The following is a 26102-nucleotide window of genomic DNA, read 5'->3' as shown; positions in this document are numbered from 1 at the left end:
CCTGATGATTTCCCCGGGGTCCCTCGTCGGAATCGACGTGGAATCATTATACACGTCGATTCCGCATGAGGAGGGACTCCGGGCTACACAGTTCTTTCTACAGGGTCACTACCCTGAATTTGCTGATTTTAATCAATTTATTTTTGATGCGGTGGATTTAATCCTGCACTTAAATTGCTTTTCCTTCGATGGAACCTTCTATAGGCAGACCAGGGGCACGTCAATGGGGGCGGCATGAGCCCCGGCTTATGTCTGCCTTCATTTGGGATTTTGGGAACATCAGATTGTCTATGGTGACCCGGACTTTCGGGCCCATGCCGCCCTATGGCTTCGCTATATAGATGACGTGCTCTTGGTCTGGACCGGAAATGAAGAGGAACTTAAAAACTTCATATCAAGACTTAACCAAAATGATAAAAACATTAAATTAACATATACAGTGAATGACCACACACTGAGTTTTCTGGACTTACAGCTAAGAGTCGAGGGAAATAGACTATCTACCTCTACTTTTCGCAAACCGACAGCAGGTAATAGCCTGCTTCATGCATCCAGTCATCACCCTCCCCCTCTTATTAGGGGGGTGCCGTATGGACAATTCATCAGATTACGACGAAATTGTTCCAATGACGATAATTTCCGTTTGGAAGCTAGATCAATGTATGATCGCTTTAGACAAAGAGGATATCCACACCGTACCCTACGCAGGGCTCTGCGGAAGGCATGGGAAGTGGACAGAATCGATTTGCTAAATAGACGAGAAACCACAAAAAGAGAAGATGACAGTTACTTGCGCTTGATTAGCACCTATGGGTCCCATTGGGAATCTCTACGCAATATTTTTGAAAAGAATTGGAACATTTTAACTGCATCCCCAGAAATTCTAAAGATAGTTGGACCTAGACCATTGATGACAGCTAAACGCGCACCCAATCTTCGTGATAAATTAGTAAAAAGTGAATATAAGAGAGATACAGCCACTTGGCTAGACAAACATATTCCTAATGGGACTTACAGATGCTCTGGGTGCAAGTTATGCCCATTTATAGACCGTAAGGACAATAAGAACTTCTATGACAGCTCAGGCCAAAACAAATATGAAATAAGATCACACATAAATTGCCTAACTGAGAAAGTCATATATATGATTGAGTGTCCTTGTGGATTAAAATATGTAGGAAAAACAAAAAGAATGATGAAAGATAGGGTCTTAGAGCACTTGCGCCTGATTGAAGACAATAATGAAGGAAAAAGCTTTTTGGCAACACATTATGCCCAATTTCATAACAGTGATCTGACAGGCACTAAGGTAAAGGGCATCTATAGGCTAAACATTTCGAGCAGGAGGGGAGACTATGATGATGTCCTGTACTGTAAGGAGGCCATGTGGATACACAGGTTAAACACCCTGTATCCGCATGGCCTCAACAGGGAATTGGACCTGAGGGCATTCCTGCGTCTGAATGCATATTGATGACAGTGTATATGTGATGAGAGTGCACTGTATGATGATTGGTGTTCTAATTAGTTAATATTTCCCAACCTGGCTCTGAAACTGTTCAATGATCCTATGTGTAAGTTCCCCTTTAAATGAGAGATATACAACAAACATGCAGCCAAAAAACAGCCTTTTAACCTCCATGTGGCAACATCCTTGATAGGAGAACAATGTCCTATACTATGACAAACTACCCACTGAGTTGTAAATTATATTCACCCTACGCGGAGTAAAAATTCAAGCTGCCTGACCAACATTTCATTGCCTTACTGCACTGTATAAACCTACGTTAGTCATACCTATCCCAGCTGATTGCCAGCAGCTACTATGACTGTAGCGAAGATTGACCAATAGCTGAGGAACATACCCAAGAGAGGAGGAGACTCTGACACAATATAAGTAAATGCACGAGAGGGAGGGAATTACACCCTGAAGAAACGCCCACGGCGTGAAACGCGTCGGTGGGCGGAGTCAAAGCGACGTCTGGCCGTCCTGACTATTCCTCACAGGAAACTACCCTACCCAGGAGCCTTAGCTGTAAGCAGAGCGCATACTCTATCCAGAACAGCGTGGAGAGTATCACCGCTGCCTTGCTGGGACGCCAGCCGGCTTGAATCCCACGGCATGCCTGCTGACAGCCTGCAATAGATGGCGACCTAACCAGGGGGGCCCCCAACGTTACTATCCACATACCTACTCAGCCCAGGAATGTCTCAAACAGCGCTGTGGAAGTCTACACTGAAGCCGGTGAGATCCACCCATTAATGTCTTGCTATGCACGTTTATATGTCGCTTGTTGACGCTTGAAGAAGTTGGACTAGCATGACTTGTTGTATATGCATGGCTATGTATTGATCTCAAAGCTTGCTGAAACCATTACAACATATGTGCTTCGCATATCTTCTGGCGATGATTATCAGCATGAAACACGATTTTGCTCTATGATTATGTGCATGGACATTAATATATTAGAACACTATATGAGGATTTATGGACTTGCTTCCAGCCTTTTACTACTGTTATTTTTTCTAACAAATCTCAGCGCTGAGACCCATAGACAGGGGAATGATGGTATGATTGGTGTGAGTGATGTGTGCTGATTGTATGGCCGGCCATGAACAATGCTGTTTATGACTCCGCAACATTCCTTCCTTTTATTTTTATCCCTGTTTTATCTTCCCCATGTTTGAATAAATAAAGCATTTGTATTTTTATACTACACGTGAGACCAAATCTACCTACTTTGTCAGGGTCTATATCTGGCCTGGTGCACACCAAAAAACACTAGCAGATCCGCAAAATGCTAGCAGATCCGCAAAATGCTAGCAGATTTTGAAACGCTTTTTCTTTTTCTGTAGCGTTTCAGCTAGCATTTTGTGGTTTTGTGAAGAGTTTTTGGTGTAGTAGATTTCATGTATTGTTACAGTAAAGCTGTTACTGAACAGCTACTGTAACAAAAAACGCCTGGCAAACCGCTCTGAAGTTCCGTTTTTCAGAGCGGTTTGCGTTTTTCCTATACTTAACATTGAGGCAGAAACGCACCCGCAATCCAAAATCTGCAGCAGCCCGGGAGTATGCGCTTCTGCAAAACGCCTCCCGCTCTGGTGTGCACCAGCCCATTGAAATACATTACCCTAGCTGATCCGCACCCGCAAGCGGATCGCAAACCGCAGCAGAACCGCTCTGGTGTGCACTAGGCCTCTGAAAGCCTTAAGCTGGCCATACACTGGCCCGATTTGCCACCGTTTCGACAGCAGATTCGATCACTGGGATCGAATCTGCTGCCAATCGCTCGCGCTACACGCCGAATTTCGATCCATTTCGTCCGATCGCTCCGTGCGGAAAATTACCGTCGATCGCCCACGGGTAGCGAGCGCGTCGCTAGCAGCGTTCGAGTGCCCGACGACCGACGCAATAGAGAGGCAATACATTACCTGCTCCGCCGGCGCTACTGCCCCCGCTGTCACCGCTGCTTCTTCTCCACTCTGGTCTCCGGCATGCTTCAGTTCCTCCTGCCCGGCAGGAAGTTTAAACAGTAGAGGGCGCTCTACTGTTTAAACTTCCTGCCGGGCAGGAAGAAGTAAAGCATGCCGGAGACGGAGCAGCGGTGACCGGGGGCGGTCGCGCCGGCGGAGCAGATAATGTATGCGGCAGGGGGAGGGGGAGCGGTGGCGGCAGCAGCAGCACCACCACCACCACAACAGATTGTGAACGGTTTCAGGCTGAAATCGGTTCACAATCTGTGTGCAGTAAAGGCAGCCATACGATCCCTCTCTGATCAGATTCGATCAGAGAGGGATCTATCTGTTGGTCGAATCTGATGGCAAATCGACCAGTGTATGGCTACCTTTATGCCTGGTACACACCATGTGATTTCAGATAGACAGGTCAGATTGATTATCTCCAACAGGTCCGATTGCTTTCTGATCGATTTTTTTTTTCTTTTTTCCTGAACATCTCTATAAAAATCAATCAGAAAAACTATCAAAAATCTAATCGGACCTGCTGGAAATTATTGTTTAGACCCATCTGTCTCACGGGGAATTGCATGGTGTGTACCAGTCATTTTGAAGCACAAGCTCAACAGTATAGCTGGACAATTTTCATTCTTTAAAATAAGTGCCAGCCATATCCCTCTCACCTCAGATTGCCTTTAATCTTGGCAGCAGTCCCTCCTGCTGTATTTTAACGTTACCACACCTGTTTTACCTGAACTTACTAGTTTCTTTGAAACAAGCAGTCTGCATTCAGTACACCCACTTTCCTTACAATGCATTTGCAATTTGTGTGGGATTTTGTGACGGTAGGGTGTTCCTACCTTCTTAGTAATGTTCAAAGAATTTTTGCATCTACCGGTACTTTTTTTTTTGTCTCTTCTATCCGAATAGAAATCGGAAGTGTATATTTTCAGAATGAGTAGAAGTTGCATGACACAGACCTACTCAGAGAGACCTACTCAGAATGTCCGTTACGTTCTAGGTGGGTTGCGCAAGAGACATTGTATAGTAAGAGCTGCTAATTTCCTCATCCATTCTCGTAATGTCGCTCAGCCTACATTCATCACAGTTTAAAGGTTACTACATTTTACTACAAAAATAACTAGAACATGTCTCCTAATGATATTCTCATGATATTTTTTTCAACTTCAGTCAGCTGCTGTAACTTTTTCATAAACCTTCAGGAATCCATGGCAATGGTATGCTTGGATGTAATAGACTCCTAATAAGTCACTAAAAGCAGAGAAATCTAGATACTTGCACAAAACAGAAGGTAAAATGTTCATGAATTTTAGGTACTTTTCTGTTAGCCGGGCGCAACTTTTATTGGGCAATTTACCAGAATACTCCGCTGGCTTCAGCTCTGCCTCCTCTCCTCCCCCTACCTAGTGGTGTATGGGCAGCTGACAGATCTGTCTTATCAGATTCGATAAGAGAGAGATTTGTCTCTTGGTCGAATCTGCCTATACATCGCTAGGTGTATGGCTACCATTAGACACAACACAGACATAAACCCACTTATGCTAAGTAGTGTACACCCCACAAAGACAATTACTAAAGGTGGCCATACATAAGAAAATTATGGGCAGATTCGACCAAGAGACAAATTTCTATGATCCGATTTGATTATAAATTTGTCTCTTGGTCGAATCTGCCCATACACTACAGGCCTATTCCCGTCAGATTTCAGCATGAAATCATCAGGGAATTGGCTGTACCTGCTGCGTCCGCCCCGCCGCTGCCCCCAAAATGTATACATTTATGTAGTGTGTGCATTTATACATTACCTGTCCTGTAGCGGCTTCCGCACGGTGTCCGTCCATCTCGCCGGGTAACAGCTGCATACACGCTAGTGGCGCATAGCGTCTGACATCAGACACTATGCGCCACCGGTGTGTATGTAGAACCCAGCGAGTTGTACGGAAACCGCATAGAGGCTGACACCAAACAGGTAATGTATAAATGCACACACTAGATACCTTCATACATTGCGGCGGCAGGGGTTTCGTTGTCTCGTCGCTCGTTCACAAATCTTGCAGCATGCGCGATCACCATGCGGCCAATTTCCATCCCGAAATTGTTTGCTTTGTAGGTCGGGCATGCACTTGGCAGCACCAATTTTCACACAATTCGATTATAATAATCGAATTGGATGGTCGATTGGTTGGTCAGCTGATGTATGGCCACATTAATAGCTGAACAGCTGAAAGGTGGGGGGCAAATCTGATGCACAAATCAGCAGATGTGAGAGGACAGGAGTGAGGCCCGCAAAAGAAATGCAGGTGGGTGTGTGGACGCGGGCGCAGACGCACGGGCGGGCGGACGCACGCAGTGTTTGTCACATGACTGTGCAACAGATCTCCATGTTAACGGTATTTCTATCATAGGCTTTTATCTTGTCTTAAGCCTTGTACACTTGCTAGAGGAAACTGAAGAATCTAGCATTTAATCAGATGCCCCACAATGCCACGACAGGTTTTTTTTTTTTTTTTTTTTTTGACTCTCTTGTGAGGGGGATATGGAGGCTTCCATATTTATTTCACTTTAAGCCATGCCAGTTGCCTGGCTGTTCTGCAGTTTTTTGTTTTTTTATCTGGCTTTATTAGTGTCGCTCACCTGAAACCTGGTGTAGACAAACTTGGGGCCTGTTTCCTTTTATGCAAACTTGCATTTCCCCGCATGCAAATTCGTACAGGGAAGCACAGCCTATTGATGTAGGCTACCGTCCGATTTGCATGTGGAAAACACATTAGACGGCTGCATTTGGGATTTGGCTGTGTCTTAGATCACAGCTGTGCCGGCATTGCGTCTCACAAGATGCATGCCGAACACAATGGAAACTGGCCCTAACACTTGATCTGGTTTTGTGTGTATTGCAAGAGAATCGGCACACTGGCATTGCTTTTTAAGGGACAACTATAAGGACAGGTATGTGGAGGCTGCCATATTTATTGCCTTTTAAGCAACACCAGTTGCCTGGCTATCGTATTGATCCTCTGCCTCTAATAATGTTATCCACAGACCCTGAACAAGCTTGTTTCGGTGTTTTTGGTGTTCTTAACTCTACTGGAGCCAAATATATCAGCAGGGCTACTAGGTAACTGGTATTGTCGAAAATGAAATAAATATGGCAGCCTCCATATCCCTCTCACTTCAGTTGTCCTTTAAGGAAATGGTGCAGTCTCGATATCCTTCTCATTACAGGGTCATTTTAACTCCAGGAATGCTCCAGTGTAGTTTCAGCTCTCGAAAACCCTCAGTGTCTGCACGGTGCTCGCCTCTAAAGTGCCACCTGTAAAGATAATTTTGAGCTATAATTGAAAGTCTGTACTTAAAGGGGAACTGAAGAGAGAGGTATATGGAGACTGTCATGTTTATTTCCTTTTAGACAATACCAGTTGCCTGGCAGCCCTGCTGATCCTCTGCCTCTAATACTATTAGCCATAGCCCCTGAACAAGTATGCAGCAGATCAGGTGTTTCAGTGGTTCAGACTTATAAGTCTGATCTGACAAGACTAGCTGCATGCTTGTTTCTGGTTTTAATCAGATACTACTGCAGAGAAATAGACCAGCAGGGCTGCCAGGCAACTGGTATTGATTAAAAGGAAATAAACATGACAGCCTCCATATACCTCTCTCTTCAGTTCCCCTTTAAGTTTTAGGGCCCGTTTCCACTAACATGCATCTGCATGCAGATTTGCATGACCTATACAAGTCAATGGGCCTGTTTCCATTAAAGGAGAAATTCACTTACCCCCGCAGGCGGAAAAAAAAAGGCCGCCTCTGTCAGAATTCTCTGCGCTTTCGTGTTAACGGGGTGTGCATTTCCGCATACGTGTTTACGCATGTGGAAGTCAATAGTAATGAATGGAGATGGTAAAATATAATTTAATAAAAGAAATACGCATACGCATGGGAATTCGCATGAGAAACTCCTGCAAATGCATTTGTATGCGCATGCGAATCCAGACTTTTTTCTGTGTGGATTTGCTTAGGTATAGTGGAATCGGGCCCTTAGGGATTCGGCAAAAGACATCGGCCTTGGCCTCAGCCATCTCCATATAAGAACACCACTAGGTTACTGAAAAGCTAGGCAGGTTATTTCCCTTCCATTGATACCATGTGCATGGAGTTTGTATTTTTTTTTCCCCCCGTATGCTTGTGTAGGTTTCCTGCAGTTGCTGAGGGTTTTTGTCTCATTCCTAAAACCTACTGGCAAGTTAATTGGCTTCTGCCAAAATTGGCCATGGTCTGTTTTTGATGAGGACATTAGATTGCAATGTGACAATTTTTTTTTTTTTTTTTAAATTTTTCTTTTAACGGTTTTCTTTGAAATTGCAAAACATGTGTGGTGTCCTTTCCAAAACTAAATGACTAACTAGTATTGACTGAAGTTAGGAACTGTACTGCTGGATAGTCCGAAAATCTTCTACATAAATGCTCAGTTCAGTCCTTGCTCCATAGTCTTGCACAGAAATGTTGTCAATCTTGTAAGAGGTTTTATTGACATGAAGGTTGCAGTGTACACCCTTAATCCAGGAGCAGTGTGTACTCGGATCAGTGCCATCTCTTGTACACACACCTGCTTGCAACTCACATTTACCCCAAGGCTGATCTTGTTTTATTGTTCCTTACATGAAACCTCCACCAACAGCTTGTAAAACCAGAGTTGTGAGAGGAAACTACAAGGCTGTATTGTGAAGTTGGTAGTTGCATCTCCTTCTCAGAACCCTGAAGCTTGGAATATGGATGGCTCGGTTTCTGACTTGCTTTAAAAAAAAAAAAACGCCAACCTGCAAAAAGTCTACTTGCCAGGCTTTTATTACCCACGGGGATCAGGACTTGATCCCTTTGACCGTTTTGAACCCGAAGCCTTACAAGGATGTTCTGTAGCTATGGCAGAGGGCTGACTGCGGGGGCGTACAATTAAAGGTGGCTACTAACGATCCAGTTTGTAACGAAAAATCGTTCGTGCGATCGGATAATTCTAATCGGAAGAAATATCGTTCACTATACCATCAACGAACCAATATTTGCTTCCTATCTATCACAACCAAGAAGAAAATCCTAATTTTGGTTTCACCAAAATTCAAGCTATATTTATAATTGTTAATATTCGTTTGTACCCAACAATGGAGATTTACAACCAATCCGATAAATTTCTAGCGAAAAATCATTCCAGCGATCAGAAATTCTGGACTGTTAGTGGCCACCTTAAGTGGGTGGGTAAGTAGAACGATGTCTTTTCCTGCACAGTTCACCAGGCTGACCAGCAATGCAACAAAGGAGATCGGGATCCACTGTACACAACCCTAGATTTTCAGCAAAGAAGGCCCCTTGATCAGCCAGCTCAGCATGAACCATATAGCATGTGTAGAAGGCTCAATTCCCTGGCCCTAAATAAACATGCAGATCAGGCTTTCTGAATCATTTTGGCTGCATGCTTGTTCTTGGTGTGACTTAAGGCTCATACACACATCAGACCATAGTCTTTGGAAAATGAAAGATCACAGACCAATTTTACCCCCTTCCATGTAGTATGAGAGCCATACCTACAGTCTATTCTATGGAGCTGAACTCCCCATCAGACAGAAATCTTTGCAAGATGCTGCACACAAAGATGCTGTGTAGCCATTCAAAAGATCCATTCCTGCAAAATGCATTCATAGTCTGATATCTGCAGATCATCATACACACCTTGTTTAACAGACATTCATCTGCAGATCAGATCCACCAGGATGGATTTTCAGATCTGCAGATGAATGTCAGTTAAACAAGGTGTGTTTGATGATCTGCAGATCTCATAGACTATGAATGCAATTTGCAGGAACAGATCTTTTGCAGATACTGATCTTTTGTGTCTGTACAGCATCTGTGTGTGCAGCATCTTGCAAAGACAGGCTCCTGCCTGTCATGTGACAGCGATCCCCGGCCGCTGATTGGCTGGGGATCGCTGATCTAGTACAACGCTGCTACTGTTAGCACCGTTGTAAAAATGTAAACAAAGCGGATTATTTCTGCTTGTGTTTACATTTAGCCTGCGAGCGGCAGCCCGCAGGCTATTCACGGAGCCCCCCGCCGTGAATTGACAGGAAGCAGCCGCTCGCGCTAGCGGCTGTTTCCTGATTAATTAGCCTGCTGCCGGCGACGCAGAAGTGCGTCGCTGGTCCTATAGCTACCACTTTGCCGACGTGCGTTATGAGTGCGCGGTCGGCAAGTGGTTAAGGGCCCGTTTCCACTTGTGCGTTGCAATTCTGTCGCGGAAAACGCGTCAACGAATCCGCATGCGGGTGCGGATTCTGTTGCATTTCCATGCGGATTTTCACACGGAGTCGCTCGCAGTTTGCGCTATGCGATTTTAACCATATCAATGCCGGCAAGCATTGACATGGGTTTTTCAGCGAAAACTCACGCGGAAACGCCGGGAAAACCGCAAGACTAATACGCTTGCGGTTTTCCTATTAAATTACATTACCGGCAATTCGCGTGCGGCATGCGAATTCTGACGGGTCTGCCATGACTATTTTTTTTTTTTTCTGCACAGCAGACCGCACACAATTCCTGCCAAGTGGAAACAGCCCCATCCACTTGTATTGGTAATGTGAATCTGCATGCAGAAAATGGAAATGTGCCCTAACTGAGAGGGATATGGATGCTTCCTTTTAAACAATACCAGTTGCCTGGCAGCCCTGCTGATCTCTTTGGCTGCAGCAGTGGCTGAATCACACACCTGAAACAAGCATGCAGCTAATCCAGTCTGATTTCAGTCAGAGCAAGTGATCTGTATGCTTGTTGAGGGGCTGTGGCTAAAAGTATTAGAGACACAGGATCAGCAGGAGAGTCAGGCAACTGGTATTATTTTAAAAGGAAAAATCTATATCCTTCTCAGTTTAGTTTCCCTTTAACTGTCCCTCAGAGGGGATCACAAGCTAATTCTTACCATAGTAATAGGTCTATGTATGCAGGGGCAGAACTACAGGGGAGGGGTGGTATCTCACTCCATCAGTGTTTTTTTTTTTTTTTTTTTTTAACTGGGGGCCACCATGGTTTGTTACGCCCCTGTAGGTATAGCCTACGGCCACTTTGGGAAATTAACTTGTTTGTATGTTTTTGGAGTTTGTGGGGAAACCAATGCAGACACAAATAAAATACAAACTCCATGCAGATAGTGCCTTGGCCTGTGAGCTGCTTCCGTGCCTTTGCTGGGTGCTTCCTAGCTCTCGGCATGGACAGTGGATAATCCCGGAGTCGCACCTTAACGCAGCCAGACATGACATGTTGGTGGGTTTTTGTTGTTTTCTTCCTTTGCCGCCGGTTAACACCACTGTGTGTTACAAACTCTGCCATTCAGCTGTATGAAATTGTAGCTGAAAGGGGCACATGGGCAGCAGGCAGGAGGCTAAACCACCTGACAAGCATGTAGTTCAGCCTCCCATGTGACAGAGCTCTAATGTGGGTTAATTTGTCCAGGTGGTGGGATGTGCATAAATCCTTACAAATTGTTCATGCACTCTTCTGATTTTGAACAATTGAAATGGCCACACACCATACTTTCCAAAAACCCATATTAAAAAACTCTGCTAGAGTCTTTACATCAAGAATTTGACAATCACTCCTAAACCATTCAATTTTCATAAAGATTGGTTTATCAAAACCTGCTCCCTGATCAATTTCCATTCCGCTTATGATTGCTAGTCAGATCAGGGAGTTTACAGACCTGTGTATATTCAGTATAAATATGGGCATGTATGCTTTAAAGGGAAGGTCCAAGCAAAAAAAAAAAAAAAATGAGTTTTACTTACCTGGGGCTTCTACCAGCCCCATGTAGCCATCCTGTGCCCTTGTAGTCACTCTCTGCTGCTCCAGTCCCCCGCTGGCAGCTTTCTGACCTCGGAGGTCAGGGCCACATTGCATACATTTTTACGCATTCCAGCTAGTGCAGGAACAAAAATTTACTCGTTGCACCACTAACGCGTAAAAATGTATGCGTTAATGTTCCTGCACTAGCGGGAATGTGTAAAAATGTACGCAATTCGGCCCTGACCTCCGAGGTCAGAAAGCTGCCAGCGGGGGACTGGAGCAGCAGTGAGTGACTACGAGGGCACAGGATGGCTGCATGGGGCTGGTAGAAGCCCCAGGTAAGTGAAACTCATTTTTTTTTTTTTTTGCTTGGACCTTCCCTTTAAGGTTTGATGCAGTTGTATCATTTGGAGGAGATTGTATGAAACATGATTGTTGCTTTAACTATCACGTGGAGGCTGGAGAAATATGATGTGTCGCTAGCAACCAATCAGATTTTAGAGGCTTCATGGAGTCGGTCTTGTATTTGTCTTTGGGTGTAATTCTGGCTTAGTACATGACCTCATCTAACAATTTGCAGAGCCTCATACAGATCAGACTCCTCTGTTCAGGGGAACACTTCCTGTTATTTTTGTTTTGCATAATAATGATTCAGCTTGCACAACAACAAGAACAGCAAAGAGTTCCCAGGGGAAGGTGTTGTGAGAGCGTGCAGTTCCTGATAGACTGACTCACCTAAGACTTTACCTGTTCGCTGGGAATAGTCACATACAGCAGAACCAGCTTCCAGAAGTACGTAAGTAAAAGCTTCCATTCTTATAATTTGCATCATATTCTTAAGGCACAACTCTGGGCACAGATGTTTCCATTCCTTTGCAGAACTGGGTGGCAGAGCAATTTGTATCTGTGTAGCAGTTGATGTGAAATCTCATTGTAAAGTGCCTGGTTACAAGCTGCTTCCTGCAGGACAGACTTGCAGATGTGCAGGTTTAAGGTGCGTACACACATCAGATACGTCTTTGGAAAATGAAAGATCACAGACCAATTTTACCCCCTTCCATGTAGTATGAGAGCATACTCTACACAGTATATTCTATTGAGCTGAAATCCCCATCAGATAAAAATCTTTGCAAGATGCTGTACACATGCAACAGATCAGTATCTGCAAAAGATCAGTTCCTGCAAAATGCATTCATAGTCTATGATATATGCAGATCTCATACACACCTTGTTTAATGGACATTCATCTGCAGATCAATTATCTGCAGATCTGATCTGCAGTTGATTGTCCGTAAAACAAGGGTTGTATGAGATCTGCAGATATCATAGACTATGAATGCATTTTGCAGGAACGGATATTTTGCAGATACTGATCTTTTGAATGTGTACAGCATCTCTTGTGTGCAGCATCTTGCAAAGATTTTTATCTGATGGGGAGTTCAGCTCAATAAAATAGACTGTGTAGAGTATGGCTCTAATACTACATGGAATGGGGTAGAATTGGTCTGTGATCTTTCATTTTCAAAAGACTTTTATCTGTGTGTACCCACCTTTAGATTTTTGAATGTTGCCTGTAAGGTAATTGTGGGAAATCGCTGAAAAGGAGAATCCATCAGGCCTCAATGTTTAGAACACTTTGCAGCAAATCACACCCCCTGTAAGATGTTCCAGCATCATATGATAGGAAATGGCAAAAAAGTTGCATTTATAGAGGATATTACTACTAGTAAATGACTGATAAATCTATATTTGTATTTCTACTAATACGACAAATGTCTTGATACAAAAGTTGCTGTATTATTTAGATTTGCTGTAATTTACCCTTGGCTGCTCAGTGTAATCTGTGTTCTGTATTTGAATAACCACTGCTGAATGCAGGAAGTTTGACATTTACCTAAGGGCTCGTTTCCACCATAGCGAATCCGCATGCGACGCCGACATGCGGATTCGCTTGGTACATTGAAGTGGCCGGGGCTGTTTCCATATGTGCGGCGTGCGGGAGCGATTTGGCGGCGGGCCAAATCTGCACGACGGGACCCACAGAATTCGCCTGCGTCGGGAATCCATGCGAATCGCCGCTAATGTATTTAATAGGAAAAACGCATGCGTTTTTACCCGCGATTCGCGTGCGATTTCGCACCTTTTTCAATGTTTTGCCCTGGCAGTCATGGTTAATTTCGCATGGCACCCTGCCATGCGAAATCGCACGCGAAATCGCGGGTAAAAACTCATGCGGAAACGCATCCGCATGCGTTTTTACAAGCGTCGGGATGCCGGCGAAATCGCGTCGCAACAGTGGAAACGGGCCCTAAATCTGATCTTGCCTTATTTTAATTGTTTGAGGTGACCATTTCCCCTAAAGTTGGTGTTCTTTCTGCCAGTCAGTCCATTGTGTTCTGTGGAGAGCTAGAACAGTGGTCCAAGCTTGCAAGTTATGGCTAAAGTCTTGTACACACACTAGTCTGTTCTTGGCCAAGGTTGCCAGAGGAGGCTGTCTCTGCTGAGGATCTAGTATACGTACAAGACCACCAAGTTTCCCTGTAGTGTCGCTCTTTGAGTGCTGAATTGCCTCAGCCGAACTTGGATTCGCACATGGTAGGCAAGTGGATGGGCCTGTTCCACTGTTGCGTTGGTGATGTGCGTTTTTTTCAGCGGTGAAAAAACGCACAAAAGAGCCAACGAATTCGCCTGAGAGTGGAATGCATGCGAATCGCATGCAATGTCTTTAATAGGGAAATCGCATGCGTTTTCCCCATGCATTTTGCCGCGAATTCGCATGCGTACCGATGTAAATTCACACAGGCAGTGACATGGTTAAAATCGCATATACCCTTACCTATGCGAATTCGCGGCAAAAAACGCATGGGGAATCGCATCCGCATGCGATTTTATCAGCAGTGGAATCCAGGCGATTCCGCACCGCAACAGTGGAAATGAGCCCTAAGTCTCGCTCACGTTAGTAAATCCAGACGGTCGTGCGTTTGGAACTCAAAGCACATGATTATGCACCATCTGTGTTGATGTGTTCCTCTTTATTTTCACTTAAAGAGACTCCGTAACAAAAATTGCATCCTGTTTTTTATCATCCTACAAGTTCCAAAAGCTATTCTAATGTGTTCTAGCTTACTGCAGCACTTTCTGCTATCACAGTCTCTGTAAAAAATCAATGCATCTTTCCCTTGTCAGACTTGTCAGCCTGTGTCTGGAAGGCTGCCAAGTTCTTCAGTGTTGTGGTTCTGCTATGAATTCCCCCTTCCAGGCCCCTCTATGCACACTGCCTATGTATTATTTAGATTAGAGCAGCTTCTCTCTTCTCTCTTATCTTTTACAAGCTGGATAAATCGTCCTCTGAGCTGGCTGGGTTTTCACATACTGAAGAATTAAAGACAAGGGCAAAGTTGTTTGCAGGAGAAAAAAGAGCAGCCTGAAACTTCAGTGCATGAGAGCTGCAGGGAGAAAGAAACACACAAATGATCTCTTGAGATTCAAAAGGAAGGCTGTATACAGCCTGCTTGTGTATGGTTGTATTTTCTATGTGTGGACATACAGTACATCAACCTACTTCCTGTTTTGGTGGCCATTTTGTTTGTTTATAAACAAACTTTTTAAAACTGTTTTTAACCACTTTTAATGCAGCTAGGAGCGGCGAAATTGTGACAGAGGGTAATAGGAGATGTCCCCTAACGCACTGGTATGTTTACTTTTGTGCGATTTTAACAATACAGATTCTCTTTAAAGAGGAACTCCAGTGAAAATAATGTAATAAAGTGCCTCATTTTTACAATAATTATGTATAAATGATTTAGCCAGTGTTTGGCCATTGTAAAATCTTCTCCCTAATTTACATTCTGACAATTATCACATGGTGACATTTTTACTGCTGGCAGGTGATGTCAGTGGAAGGAGATGCTGCTTCCTTTTTGGCAGTTGAAACAGCTGTTATTTCCCACAATTCAACAAGGCTCCCACAGTGTGATATCAGCACCATAGTCCTGACCTCACACTGGGAGGGGTTTCAAACCACAATATTGGCCATACAGAGCCCACTGATGATCCGTTTTATGAAAAGGAAAATATTTCTCATGGGAAAGGGGGTATCGGCTACTGATTCGGATGAAGTTCAATTCTTGGTCACGGTTTCTCTAAGTGCGATATTGAAATACACCGCTGCAAAGCGCATCGTGTCACAGTTCAGTCTATGCATACTGATGTTCTTGCGTATCGTACACTTTATGCATTTTTCAAATGCACACAGCAACGTGTATAGTGTGAATGAAGCCTTACACCCAATCGAGCGCCATAGTCCCACCTCTACTCCCCATAGCAACCATAGGCATCACTGTGCTATAGCAGTCTGCACAGCGCTCGTTCCCTGCAGTGCCGCCTGCAGGATTGAGCTTAATTCTGACAGGCAACACTAATGGTACAAGTGTAATATAAGACCGTGATTACTTTGTCAGGTTCCTTATCCTGGTTTGTGAAAAATGTGGATAAACTGGAAAATGGCTGGTCTTACACAATATGCTGGTTTCAAGATTCCTGCTAATTACTGCTAGACAGTTAATTTTGACTTCTATTTAGCTTCCCCTGCTTGGTTTTTGTGCTCATCCAGTTGGTTAATCAGCTCTGAGCGCCTTAATGCCTTGTACTTTTCTTGCATATTAAGCTGCTGATTATAGAAGCCATGTGATCCCGTGGCTTGTTTTGAATACGTCCTTTTTCTGCCAGCTCGGCAAAATCTTCCCCGAGGTCAGAGCTTGCACATGAGAGGCAGTAGGACCCAGATGGATACGTTGTACGTTATCTGAAAGACAGAGCGTGCCCTGCTAAATGTTCCCCCTCCAACAGCTGTGTACAGAGAGCTGAGCTCACTTCTCAGAAGAGACTTGACTCAGCCAACGCATATACAGCACACTACAACTCTCCACTTTGTCTGCGGATTATTTTTCATGCTGTGTGAAACTTTCTCTAAATCATTTTGGCTTTTTGTTTGGGAACTGTAATTATTCTGCCACTACAGCCTCAGTGCAGTTCTTCTGTTTTACTCTCCTGGTAACGGACTCTCTTGTTGGCCCTTTACGCCGTGCCTGATCAGCTGTGTCGTCCTCTCCACAGATGTTTAGATTTCACCTTTCTAACCGTATGTATGCTTTACTTCGGAGGGTACTGTAAATGGCTTTTAGGATGTTTCTGAACTAAAAATATTGTCTTCAGTTAGTAGTTGTTTGCTTTAATTACGATTGGATAAGATCAGCAAGCAAAGAACTCAATAGGCTTTTATTGTTCACTTCTCTGGTATCTTCTCCCTGCAGTGGCTAACCGAACTAAGCCACAATTGTTATGGTGTTGGCAGAGTGACTTGATCACTTATCCGATCTTTGTGATTAAATTACGGTAGGTAAATTATAGTCCGACTGTTGATGTTTGCATGGCCAGAAGCAGATATGGGAAAGATAGAATTAGTTGCAATGAAGCCTGCCCTGTTAATAGAAATTCATCTAGAAATCAATTCTTGCACCTAGTTGTCCGATCAGTTTCAGATAATAGTGCGGACACGGTGGGGAACTTCTAATTGACTGTGTAGGAATAAAATGCACTATGTACAATTTTGATGGATTACATACTTTGGGGCATGCTTACTGCATGCCAAATTGACACTTATCAATATGGACTCTATGATTTTGGTACCCCTGTATGGGCATCTGGTTAGTTTGATCAACCTGGTTGGGTTCATGTAACATGCATGTTTTTACAGTTTCAGTGAAGCATATCTCCATTGTATGCTTCACTGTATAGTTGTATTGGACGTCTAACACAATGCAACTTTTCAGCACAGTTTTGCATAGTGGGAAGGAACTTTCAGTCACTGACCCAGAATATGAGTGTAGATCAGATGTTTTGAATCCATTGGCCACATTTTGTTCCAGGTGAGACCGATGACACTTCTAAAGCCAGAAAGATCAACAGGAGGCAACTGACATTTTTTTATTTTTTTTTAAAGAACAAAGATGACAGCCTCCATATTGCTCTCATTAGTGTTCCTTTACTAGACCTATTTTGTGGTGGTGCTTCCGGATGGAATCACGTTTTCTGGTTAACGCACTTGTTGTCTTGTGATACATGGGCGCATTGTCCAGGGCGGCGCTACGTTAATCAATGGATGAACGTGTCGTGTGTGGAGAATTGTTGCACGTAATTTTTTTTTTTTTTTTTGTCCAAAAATTGTATTTGGTGGAAACCGCCCAATGATCTTTTTCAATCCGCTGTCAGTTTTTATGTGGTGTTTGTGCAAATTCCAGACACTAAAATGCGCGCACACACAGTGAAAGTTGGGCCTTGGTGAAACTTTTGACATTCTGCTACCCCGGTAGCCATTCATGTAATATAATCAGATTAAAGTTCCTCAATATACTTTTTATGTTAAACGCATATATATATCTATATCTATCAGGTCTTCATCTGTTCATGTGTCGCTAAGGGATGCCAGTGGGACCAGATTTTATTGTGCGGCTATTACTGCAATGACTATAGGGGTGGCAGTGCATCACACCATTGCTGTAGTTATATTCTAATTAAAAATGTATCTCCTAAATATAAGGGCTGGGCTTGTCCTTATGTTGGGACTCCCAGATTCCCTCCTGTCCTGTCTGGCTGTCAGAGGAGGGACAGGAATGTGTATTGAAGACTTTCTAGGGACCGGAGTACCTCTTTAAGGCTACATTTCCACTAGGCCTGAAAGATAAATCGAATTTAAATCGAAATCGCGATCACCAAGATCAGAATTTCAGAATCGTCAAAGCGGTGAATATCGCGATCACGTCATTTCCACATGAGGAAGTTTGAAGAAGCGCCTTCAAACTTTCCCAAAGTCCCAGTGCCCGCAGCGTTGGACATACCTTCCATCCTCTATCGCCCTCTGCCGCCTCTTGTGCTTGGAAAAACTTCGGGTTCCTGTATGTCACATGATATACAGGAAGTATGCCGTGCATTAGAGCCTGCAGGAGGCAAAGTGGATAGACGGGCATCGCTGGACTCGTGCTTGAAGCTATGTCCAGAACTCATGCAACTTGGGGGACAGAGGAGGCACAGAGAGAGACAGCGTGGGCACAGAGAGAGACACAGGAGACACAGAGGGGGCACAGAGAGAAACAGAGTGGGCACAGAGACACAAAGGAGGCAAGAGAGAGACCCAGAGGAGGCATGAAGAGGCAAAGGGGGCACGATGAGAGACAGGGACAGAGGGGGAACAGACAGGCACAAGGGGGGGGGGGGGGGGGGAAACAAAGCTTGATTTGAAGGAAATCGTGAATCGAATCGAAATCGTAATTTTGGACAGAAATCGATCGATTCAATTTTTTCCTAAAATCGTTCAGGCCTAATTTCCACTGTAGGGTGACATTTTTTGCCTTCAAAAAATCGAATAAGATTTTTCTGCTTTGTGAAAATTGGCATGTACATTTTTATGCGTTTTATGCTATTTTTCGTACATGAAAATTTGCATTAGTTAAATAGAACATAATCTGCCTGGTAGCAGCTTAGTCGTGACTGCTGACAAGTTCCTGTAACCATGGATCTAATGCGTATTTTCATGCAAATAATGCAAAAATTTGCATTGCTATGCATTGCCTATACAAAACGTTTTACGCGATGCCCAAAAAATTGATGCAGCACCTCAGATTTTCTTTTCCACACTTACGAACGTGTATAAAAATTCACATTGGATGGAAACCACAGCATTCGCTACTATTAGTTGCCAAACAAATGCAAATTTTCTGAAAGAAAAATCTGACATAAAACGCAGAAGTGTAAACCTAGCCTTAGTCATGAACTTGATCTCCAGTAGGATATACACTTGTTATGATTAAGGCTTAGCGTCCACTCGTACTGGTGACCTCATTTATGTCAAATAATATTGATGCACTTTGACTTTCTGGCCATAGTCCAACTCTTACCCTGTACTCTGATCTTACATTACATAATGTGACAACAAATTCAAAGTGCTCTTTAGATTGTCAGTCATCCGATTACTTGTGTACTCCGATCTTCTGTTTATGAATGTATTAGGGGTGAGGCCTGAGCATTCTGTGAGTTAATAGGCTTGCTCTTATCAGACATTTTAGTATTTGGTAAATCAATAACTTGAGACACATCAGTATGTATAGATCGCACACTACACAGGTGTGTGTGTATATAAACTCTGCTGCTTCTCTGTAGCATGTCTCTAGCAGCTGTTCCCATACCCAGAATGTTCTGCAATCACCACCATCGCGGTAATCTGGGCTGCCTTTGTGTTGGGCTGGCTGTTTCTGTTGGCTTGTCTCACGTGCTGTTGGTTTTGGCTGGAAGCTTTCAGACTGAAAACGGTTTTGTTTTTCTTTCCTTTCAGATCTTCCCTGTGGCGCTGCCTGCACCAGCAGCACAACATTGGAAGGGTCCCCACATCCCATGAGCACACAAGATCCAGCGCAGGAGGGGAGCCTTGGCTATCTGGAGTCTGTACTTAGGCGGCGTAAAGGCCACATGCCAGTCACCTCAGAGGGCTCCGACTCACAGAATGACCACAGTGACGAGACACATTCCCTCCTGGCCGATCCACCTCCACCTTCTGCCCAGGAGAACGTAAGTCTGTTATCCCAGAAACTGATGATTGAGTGATTTCCAGTACTTAAAGCCCATCCCCAGCTACAGAGGTGTTTTTGTTTTTGTATTTTTTCTTTAAAGGACATCTGAGGGTTTCTAATAAGTTTTTGAAAGCTGATTTTCCAGGCACCACATTGAAACTGGCCACAAGTGGTGCTACACTTGCTAATTGGCTTCATTTGGAGGGAGATGGGGGAAGATTTAGCTAAAAAAAAAAAAAAGACCAGAGTATTAACCACTTCACCACTGAGGGGTTTTACCTCCTGACCACCAGAGCAATTTTCACCTTTCAGCGCTCCTTCCATTCATTCGTCTATAACTTTATCATTACTTATCACAATTAAACAAACTATATCTTGTTTTTTCCACCACCAATTAGGCTTTCTTTAGGTGGGATATTATGCCAAGAATTATTTTATTCTAAATGTGTTTTAATGGGAAAATAGGAAAAATGTGGGAAAAAATTCATTATTTTTCAGTTTTCGGCCATTATAGTTTTTAAATAATGCATGCTACTGTAATTAAAACCCATGAAATGTATTTGCCCTTTTGTCCCGGTTATAAAACCGTTTAAATTATGTCCCTATCACAATGTTTGGCGCCAATATTTTATTTGGAAATAAAGGTGCATTTTTTTCAGTTTTGTGTCCATCCCTAATTACAAGCCCATAGTTTATAAAGTAACAGTGTTGTACCCTCCTGCCATAAATATTTAAAAAGTTCAGTCCCTAAGGTAACTATTTATGTTTTTTTTTTTTTTATTGTAAATTTTTTATTTTTTTTTAATTACAAAAAAAAAAAATTTGGGAGTGTGGGAGGTAATGAGTTAATTTTTTTTGTGTAAAAGTAATTTATTTGTATGTGAAAAATGTTTAGGGTGTAGTTTTACTATTTGGCCACAAGATGGCCACAGTAACTTTTTGTTTAATGCGACCTCCAAGCGTCCTTCCAAAGTACTAGGAGGCTGGGTAAGTGTTTTTTGTTTCACAATGATCGTGTTGCTCATCGGAGAGCAGCGGATCATTGCGGGGGTTAGATCAACGAATGGGAATGGGTTTTCCCGTTCATTGATCTCCGGGCGGGCGGCGTGTTTACGAGCGGCCGGCGGCGTGTTTACAAGCGAGAGCGCGAGCAGCGTCGGGAGCGTGGAAAGTACGGATTTCTCCGTCCCTGGGGGTTAAAGAATGGAAAAAGAGACGGAGAAATTCGTACGGGCGGGGGTAAAGTGGTTAAGCAGCTGCTGTGTTTTTTTTGTTTTTTTGTTTTTTTTTTAATTTGCCAGTTCCAAATGCTGCCTCAGACTGCTCTAGGTAGAGTATTTTCTTATGGCCTGTACACATGCTAGATGGAGTCCACTGTGAATAAAAGTGCCCCTGAGGTTGTTTAGATTTAATGTTCTGGATCTTTAAACCGTGGCCCCTGAGTGCATTGTTCACCTCCTTATCCCTCTCACCATTAGCCATGTTCCACAAGTTGTCCCTCTTTCTTTCCCCATACAAATAGACGTGTCACACTGCTGAAAGCAGAGCATCTGTACAGTGCTCGGCTTGCAAACTGTTGCCCGACCCCTTTGGTGACAATTGTTCATGTGTATGCAGCGTTACACATCTGACCTGAGGAGAGCAGGGAAAGGTTGTAACTGCTCTGAGGTTGTGCACATATGCTTACTAAACTGCGTGGCTAGATGTAGTGCAGGTGGATGGAGGTGCTTGCATGTACTGTACAATTACTTTCCAAACCCCTGCTGAGAACTAAATCCCAATGTCTTCTAACACCCAGATCTTATAGTTTCATATTACAGCAGTTCTCTAGTTAGGGTAGGCAGTAAGTATTTTTGTGGCCAGACTGAAATCCAGTGGGCATAGCAATTGGGATTTTTGCACACTCAAAATGTTGGATCAGCCACTCTAATGCAGGAGTAATACAATTGAGTGGGGGATGAAGCCTTAGTCATATACAAAGATAAAACGGGAACCCCCTAAATGTATCTACATACGTTCATAGAAACAGTCCAAAAAGCCAACGTTTCGGGACCACACAGATTTTGCAGCCGCCCACACATTGCACATTACATTGGAGAGTGCATATAGGGGGTCTTCACCCAATCCTACAACTTAGGTTTTTTTGTGGCATGAAGTGACAGGCAGATATTTGCCTTTCAGCAGGCTTCGTCTTTAAAAAGGGACCCTGTGTGGTCCTGAAACGTTAGCCCCTACTGACCACCTCAGCGGAGAACAGTCTAGCATTATTACCAAGCTTAAAGCTGTAATTAGTTGGGAGGAGGGAGAGAGTAAATCTGACATGCCTATACTACTAATTTTGTAAACTTTTCTATAATTGTGATTTTTGGTGTACAGTCTGAGGCGTACTGCACATGCGCACCCCCATTGCGCTCCAGCTGCCTGGAGCGTCTTGTGCAGTACTACTGCTCAGGCGCAGCACACTTCTGGCAACAAGAGTGTGACAGGGGAGTGCGTGCGTTCTTCTGCTCCATCTCAGGTACACTTTAAATATTGGCTCTCCTCTGGCGTGGGGTATCCTTACAAAATGTTTCCCTGGCAGAGTGTGGTATAATCAGTCAATCTTTTTATCTGATCAGTATGTTTTTTTTGTTCTTATAGCTGGTTGACACTTCAATACACAAGAACATTACACATGGGTTTTTAACGGTGTCCTGTTTAGCCGATGCTAAACATGAGCACAGAAGCGTTTGTCGTTGGTTCCCGTAGCTTATGAAGCTCACCACGTTTTGACCCCTGCAGGGGGACACAGAAGCACCGCGCTTAGCCAAACCTGGATGCTACATCCAGAAGGAAATTAGACAATGGAACCAAGCACATGGTTTGCGCAATTAGGAAAGCCAGTACTGACCTTTAAAAAAAGTGTCCATTTATTTAAATGGGCATCGCTTGAGTGTCAAATACCAAGCACAGCGACTAACGCCGGTTCAACGTCCATGTGAAGTCTGATTTTTCAGTTCTGCTTTAATGTGACATTAAGGTAAACTTGAATAATACAAGCTGAGCATATGATCATAAACTGCATAATCAGACGTTGCCTGCAGTGAAAAGAAGATATCAGTTTTCAGCAGTTCCAGAGATTGGAACATATGTCAGCAGAACAGAGAGGAGTGATTTGGAATGGCCGGTTTTTCAGTAAGGCTGTGACAGCCAAATTCTGTGAAAATATATTTTAATTTAGAAGAATATGACGATGGCTTTGAACTACTTTGGATTTCTTGAGGTCCTAGGGGTAAGAAGTGAGGGAAAATCCTCCAAAAAGTGTATGTTTTGTTCCACCCTATTCAAAGCACATTTAGTCCCAGAATTCGGCTTTAAAGACCAATATAGAGGCTTAAAATGCCAAAGGGAAGAGCTCTTCTCCTGACACTGGTGGACTTCTTTCTGACATGCTTGGGAATAGTATTATTTTTACTGCGTGAGTTCAGATAAGCTCTTGGTTATTTATGCTGTCGTGTGTGTGTGTGTGTGTGTGTGTGTGTGTGTGTGTGTGTGTGTATATATATCGGCTTATATTGTTTGAGGGTTACTTGTTCAGTTTAGTGAGTACTCCTGTGTTCTCAGTGTGAACTCTGTGGACGGTCCTGTGTCCCTGGACTACTCCATTGGAGCACAAAGTGGCTGAAGTCCTTTGCTGCTCTCCCTATATCATAAAGTCCTGGAACAATAGTACCCCAAGCATAGATTGGATTTCTAGAAGCTAATCAAAATGTTATCAGTTTGGTGTGAACTCTGCATCCTCTGTGCAGGGACGCTGGTGCTCTGCTGGCGTTGGCTGGGATTTGTTGTGTGAGCTTGTGTTGCTGTTGCTTATCTGTCACAGAACAAACTGTACTTCCTACTGTCCTTTGGACCAGTTCCCAGAATGTGTGTATTTAGTCACGCCCCCGCCACTGCTGCAATGTGACACATTCCACTCCTAAAGAGTGTCTCCAGTCAGTAATATTCATTATATTCAAGCTGGAATTCAGTAGCCCATTACTAACAGAGCTTAATATTAGGCTACATGTTGGTGTGGTGTGGCTTTATTGATGTAAGGAAGTTAACTACTGTCCAGACCCCCAAAGACCCGACAGTCTTTGCCTCCTCCTGAAATTACAGTTGATTTTACTTGTCCAGCATACATTATCTTTAGACTACGGTAAGTTCTTGACAAAGCTGGATTCAACATTATACCCACTAAGGCTTGAAATCCAACCTCTGACAGCTATAGCTGGGTCTGTGCCATGTTTAGTGAATGAGTGCTTGCTGGCGACGGAAGACACATGGAGGCATGTGCTGCCCAAGGAGACCTGGGCCCATATGCAATTAAGTTTTTCACTCGCTATCTCCTAGGAGATAATTTTCATCTTAAGGTAACTTTTCAGCATTTTACAATTGAAAAAGTACCCAAAAGTTGGTGTAAAAGTGTTATCAAACTTATTTCGAGTACTACAGTAGCTGATGGTGCGGTGTTGCTCGGTTATGTATTTGGCTGGTGTTGGCTGCGCCCACCTTTTCTAACCCTAACACACAATTTACTCAATTACTCAATGACCTAGTTTGTGAGCTTTGTGGTTTTTGGCATCAAATAATTGCATTGAAAGGAAACAAATCTGATTGACTGTGGCTCCACCCCCTTTTCTGAATTTGGGCATTCTGAGATTCTGTGCAGAGATCGTAAAACTGAATCTTCAAAGGGTAAAATACAACAGGTGAATGTGGATATCACTGCCAATGGTTGCAGCAGGTGTGTGGAGCTGGCAACACTGTAGCAAGAGATTTCACTACTGAGGTGCCTGGTTTAACTCCTCAGCTTCTACAAAACACTGGAATATCAGATTGGTTGTGGAACTATTTCCCTCTTAGAAAACCCATAGCCCAGTACTTATAGCAATAATTCTGTGGATCTCCTGGGATGGCTGTGATATTAGAAAGGTTTGTCCTCGTCCTTGTGATTTCTCTGGTGTTTACCCTCCCTCCCCCTTCACTACACATGAAGCAGCCAGATCTTGCCGCTGCATTCAATGAGAGCTCAAGGTGACCTCCTCAGCCCACCACAAATGGAGATTTCCACCAGCAGCCTGTCCTCTAGTTACCCTAACATGGATAAAAGCAACTTATTGCAGAATTTCTTCTTAGATGAGTTGCTCCTACCTAGAAGTTATGCTGGGTACACACTATGAGATTTTATGGTCGATTTACTGTCAGATCGATTATTTCCAACATGTCCGATTTGATTTCCAAGCATTTTCCGATCGATTTCTGTTACGCTTAATAAGAAATCGATCGGAAAATGCCCAGTAATCGATCGGCAAGCAAATCGGACTTGTTGGAAATAATCGATCTGACAGTAAATCAACCATAAAATCTCAGTGTGTACCCAGCATAACATGTTGTTTTCCTTTGCTGCTGCATATTTGAGCGATTCACTGAAACTGCAAACGGTTGTGATTTATTCTCAAATGACTTGTGTGCAAGTAAGTTCAGTTATTTGTCATACCCAGCTTACTTCCCTCCCACAAAAAAAGCATAAATAACTATACTGTAGCTCTTGCCTGAGGTGCTAAGATGTCTGGATAAATAGAGCAGCCTTTTCTCTCCTCCCCCGCAGGCATTTCTGTCGGTTATTAACCTCTTGACGACCAGCTAACGCCGATTGGCATAAACTGGTCGTCTGCGGGTTACCATGGAAACGGTCGCTCGATCGAGCGACCTTTCCATGTCAGTTCACGGAGGGTGTCTCCGTGAACAGCCGTAGAGCCGCCGATCGCGGCTCGCCGGCAAAATGTAAACAGGCGGGGAAGAAATCCCCGCTGTTTACATCATATGGCGCTGCTGCGCAGCAGCGCCGTAAGGCAGATCGGCGATCCCCGGCCTCTGATTGGCCGGGGATCGCCGGCATATGATAGGCTGAAGCCTATCCTTCAATGCGCAGGACGGAAATCCGTCCCGCGCAGCTCAAAGGGAGAGGGAGGGAGTGGCGAGACGGCGGAGAACGCTGCGGAGGGGGGCTTGGAAGAGCCCCCCCGCTAAGCAAATGCAGCCGGCGGCGATCAGACCCCCCCCCCAGCAGAACATCCCCCTAGTGGGGAAAAAAGGGGGGTAGTCTGGTCGCCCTGCTGCACTCCTGATTGGTGCTGCGGGCTGCAGAGCCCACGCAGCACC

The 26102-nt window shown here is 43.9% G+C and overlaps 1 protein-coding gene across 2 annotated transcripts in view; it reads left to right on the top strand.

Annotated features, from left to right (window-relative positions):
• The window catches only part of ADIPOR2 (adiponectin receptor 2), a 122298-nt gene that overhangs the window by 38914 nt on the left and 57282 nt on the right, over window positions 1–26102 (top strand). The window contains exons 1-2 of one of the 2 annotated variants that reach the window (XM_068277234.1): window positions 16077–16435; window positions 19682–19914. In XM_068277234.1, the coding sequence (XP_068133335.1) occupies window positions 16411–16435; window positions 19682–19914 (258 nt within the window). In that variant the 5' untranslated portion in view covers window positions 16077–16410. Of the gene's footprint in view, window positions 1–16076; window positions 16436–19681; window positions 19915–26102 lie in introns of those variants that run through there. The other variant, XM_068277235.1, reaches the window with a different exon arrangement.

The sequence above is a fragment of the Hyperolius riggenbachi genome, chromosome 3, assembly GCF_040937935.1.
Source record: "Hyperolius riggenbachi isolate aHypRig1 chromosome 3, aHypRig1.pri, whole genome shotgun sequence".
Classification (NCBI taxonomy): Eukaryota; Metazoa; Chordata; class Amphibia; order Anura; family Hyperoliidae; genus Hyperolius; species Hyperolius riggenbachi.
This window is presented reverse-complemented; position numbering and strand designations above follow the sequence as displayed.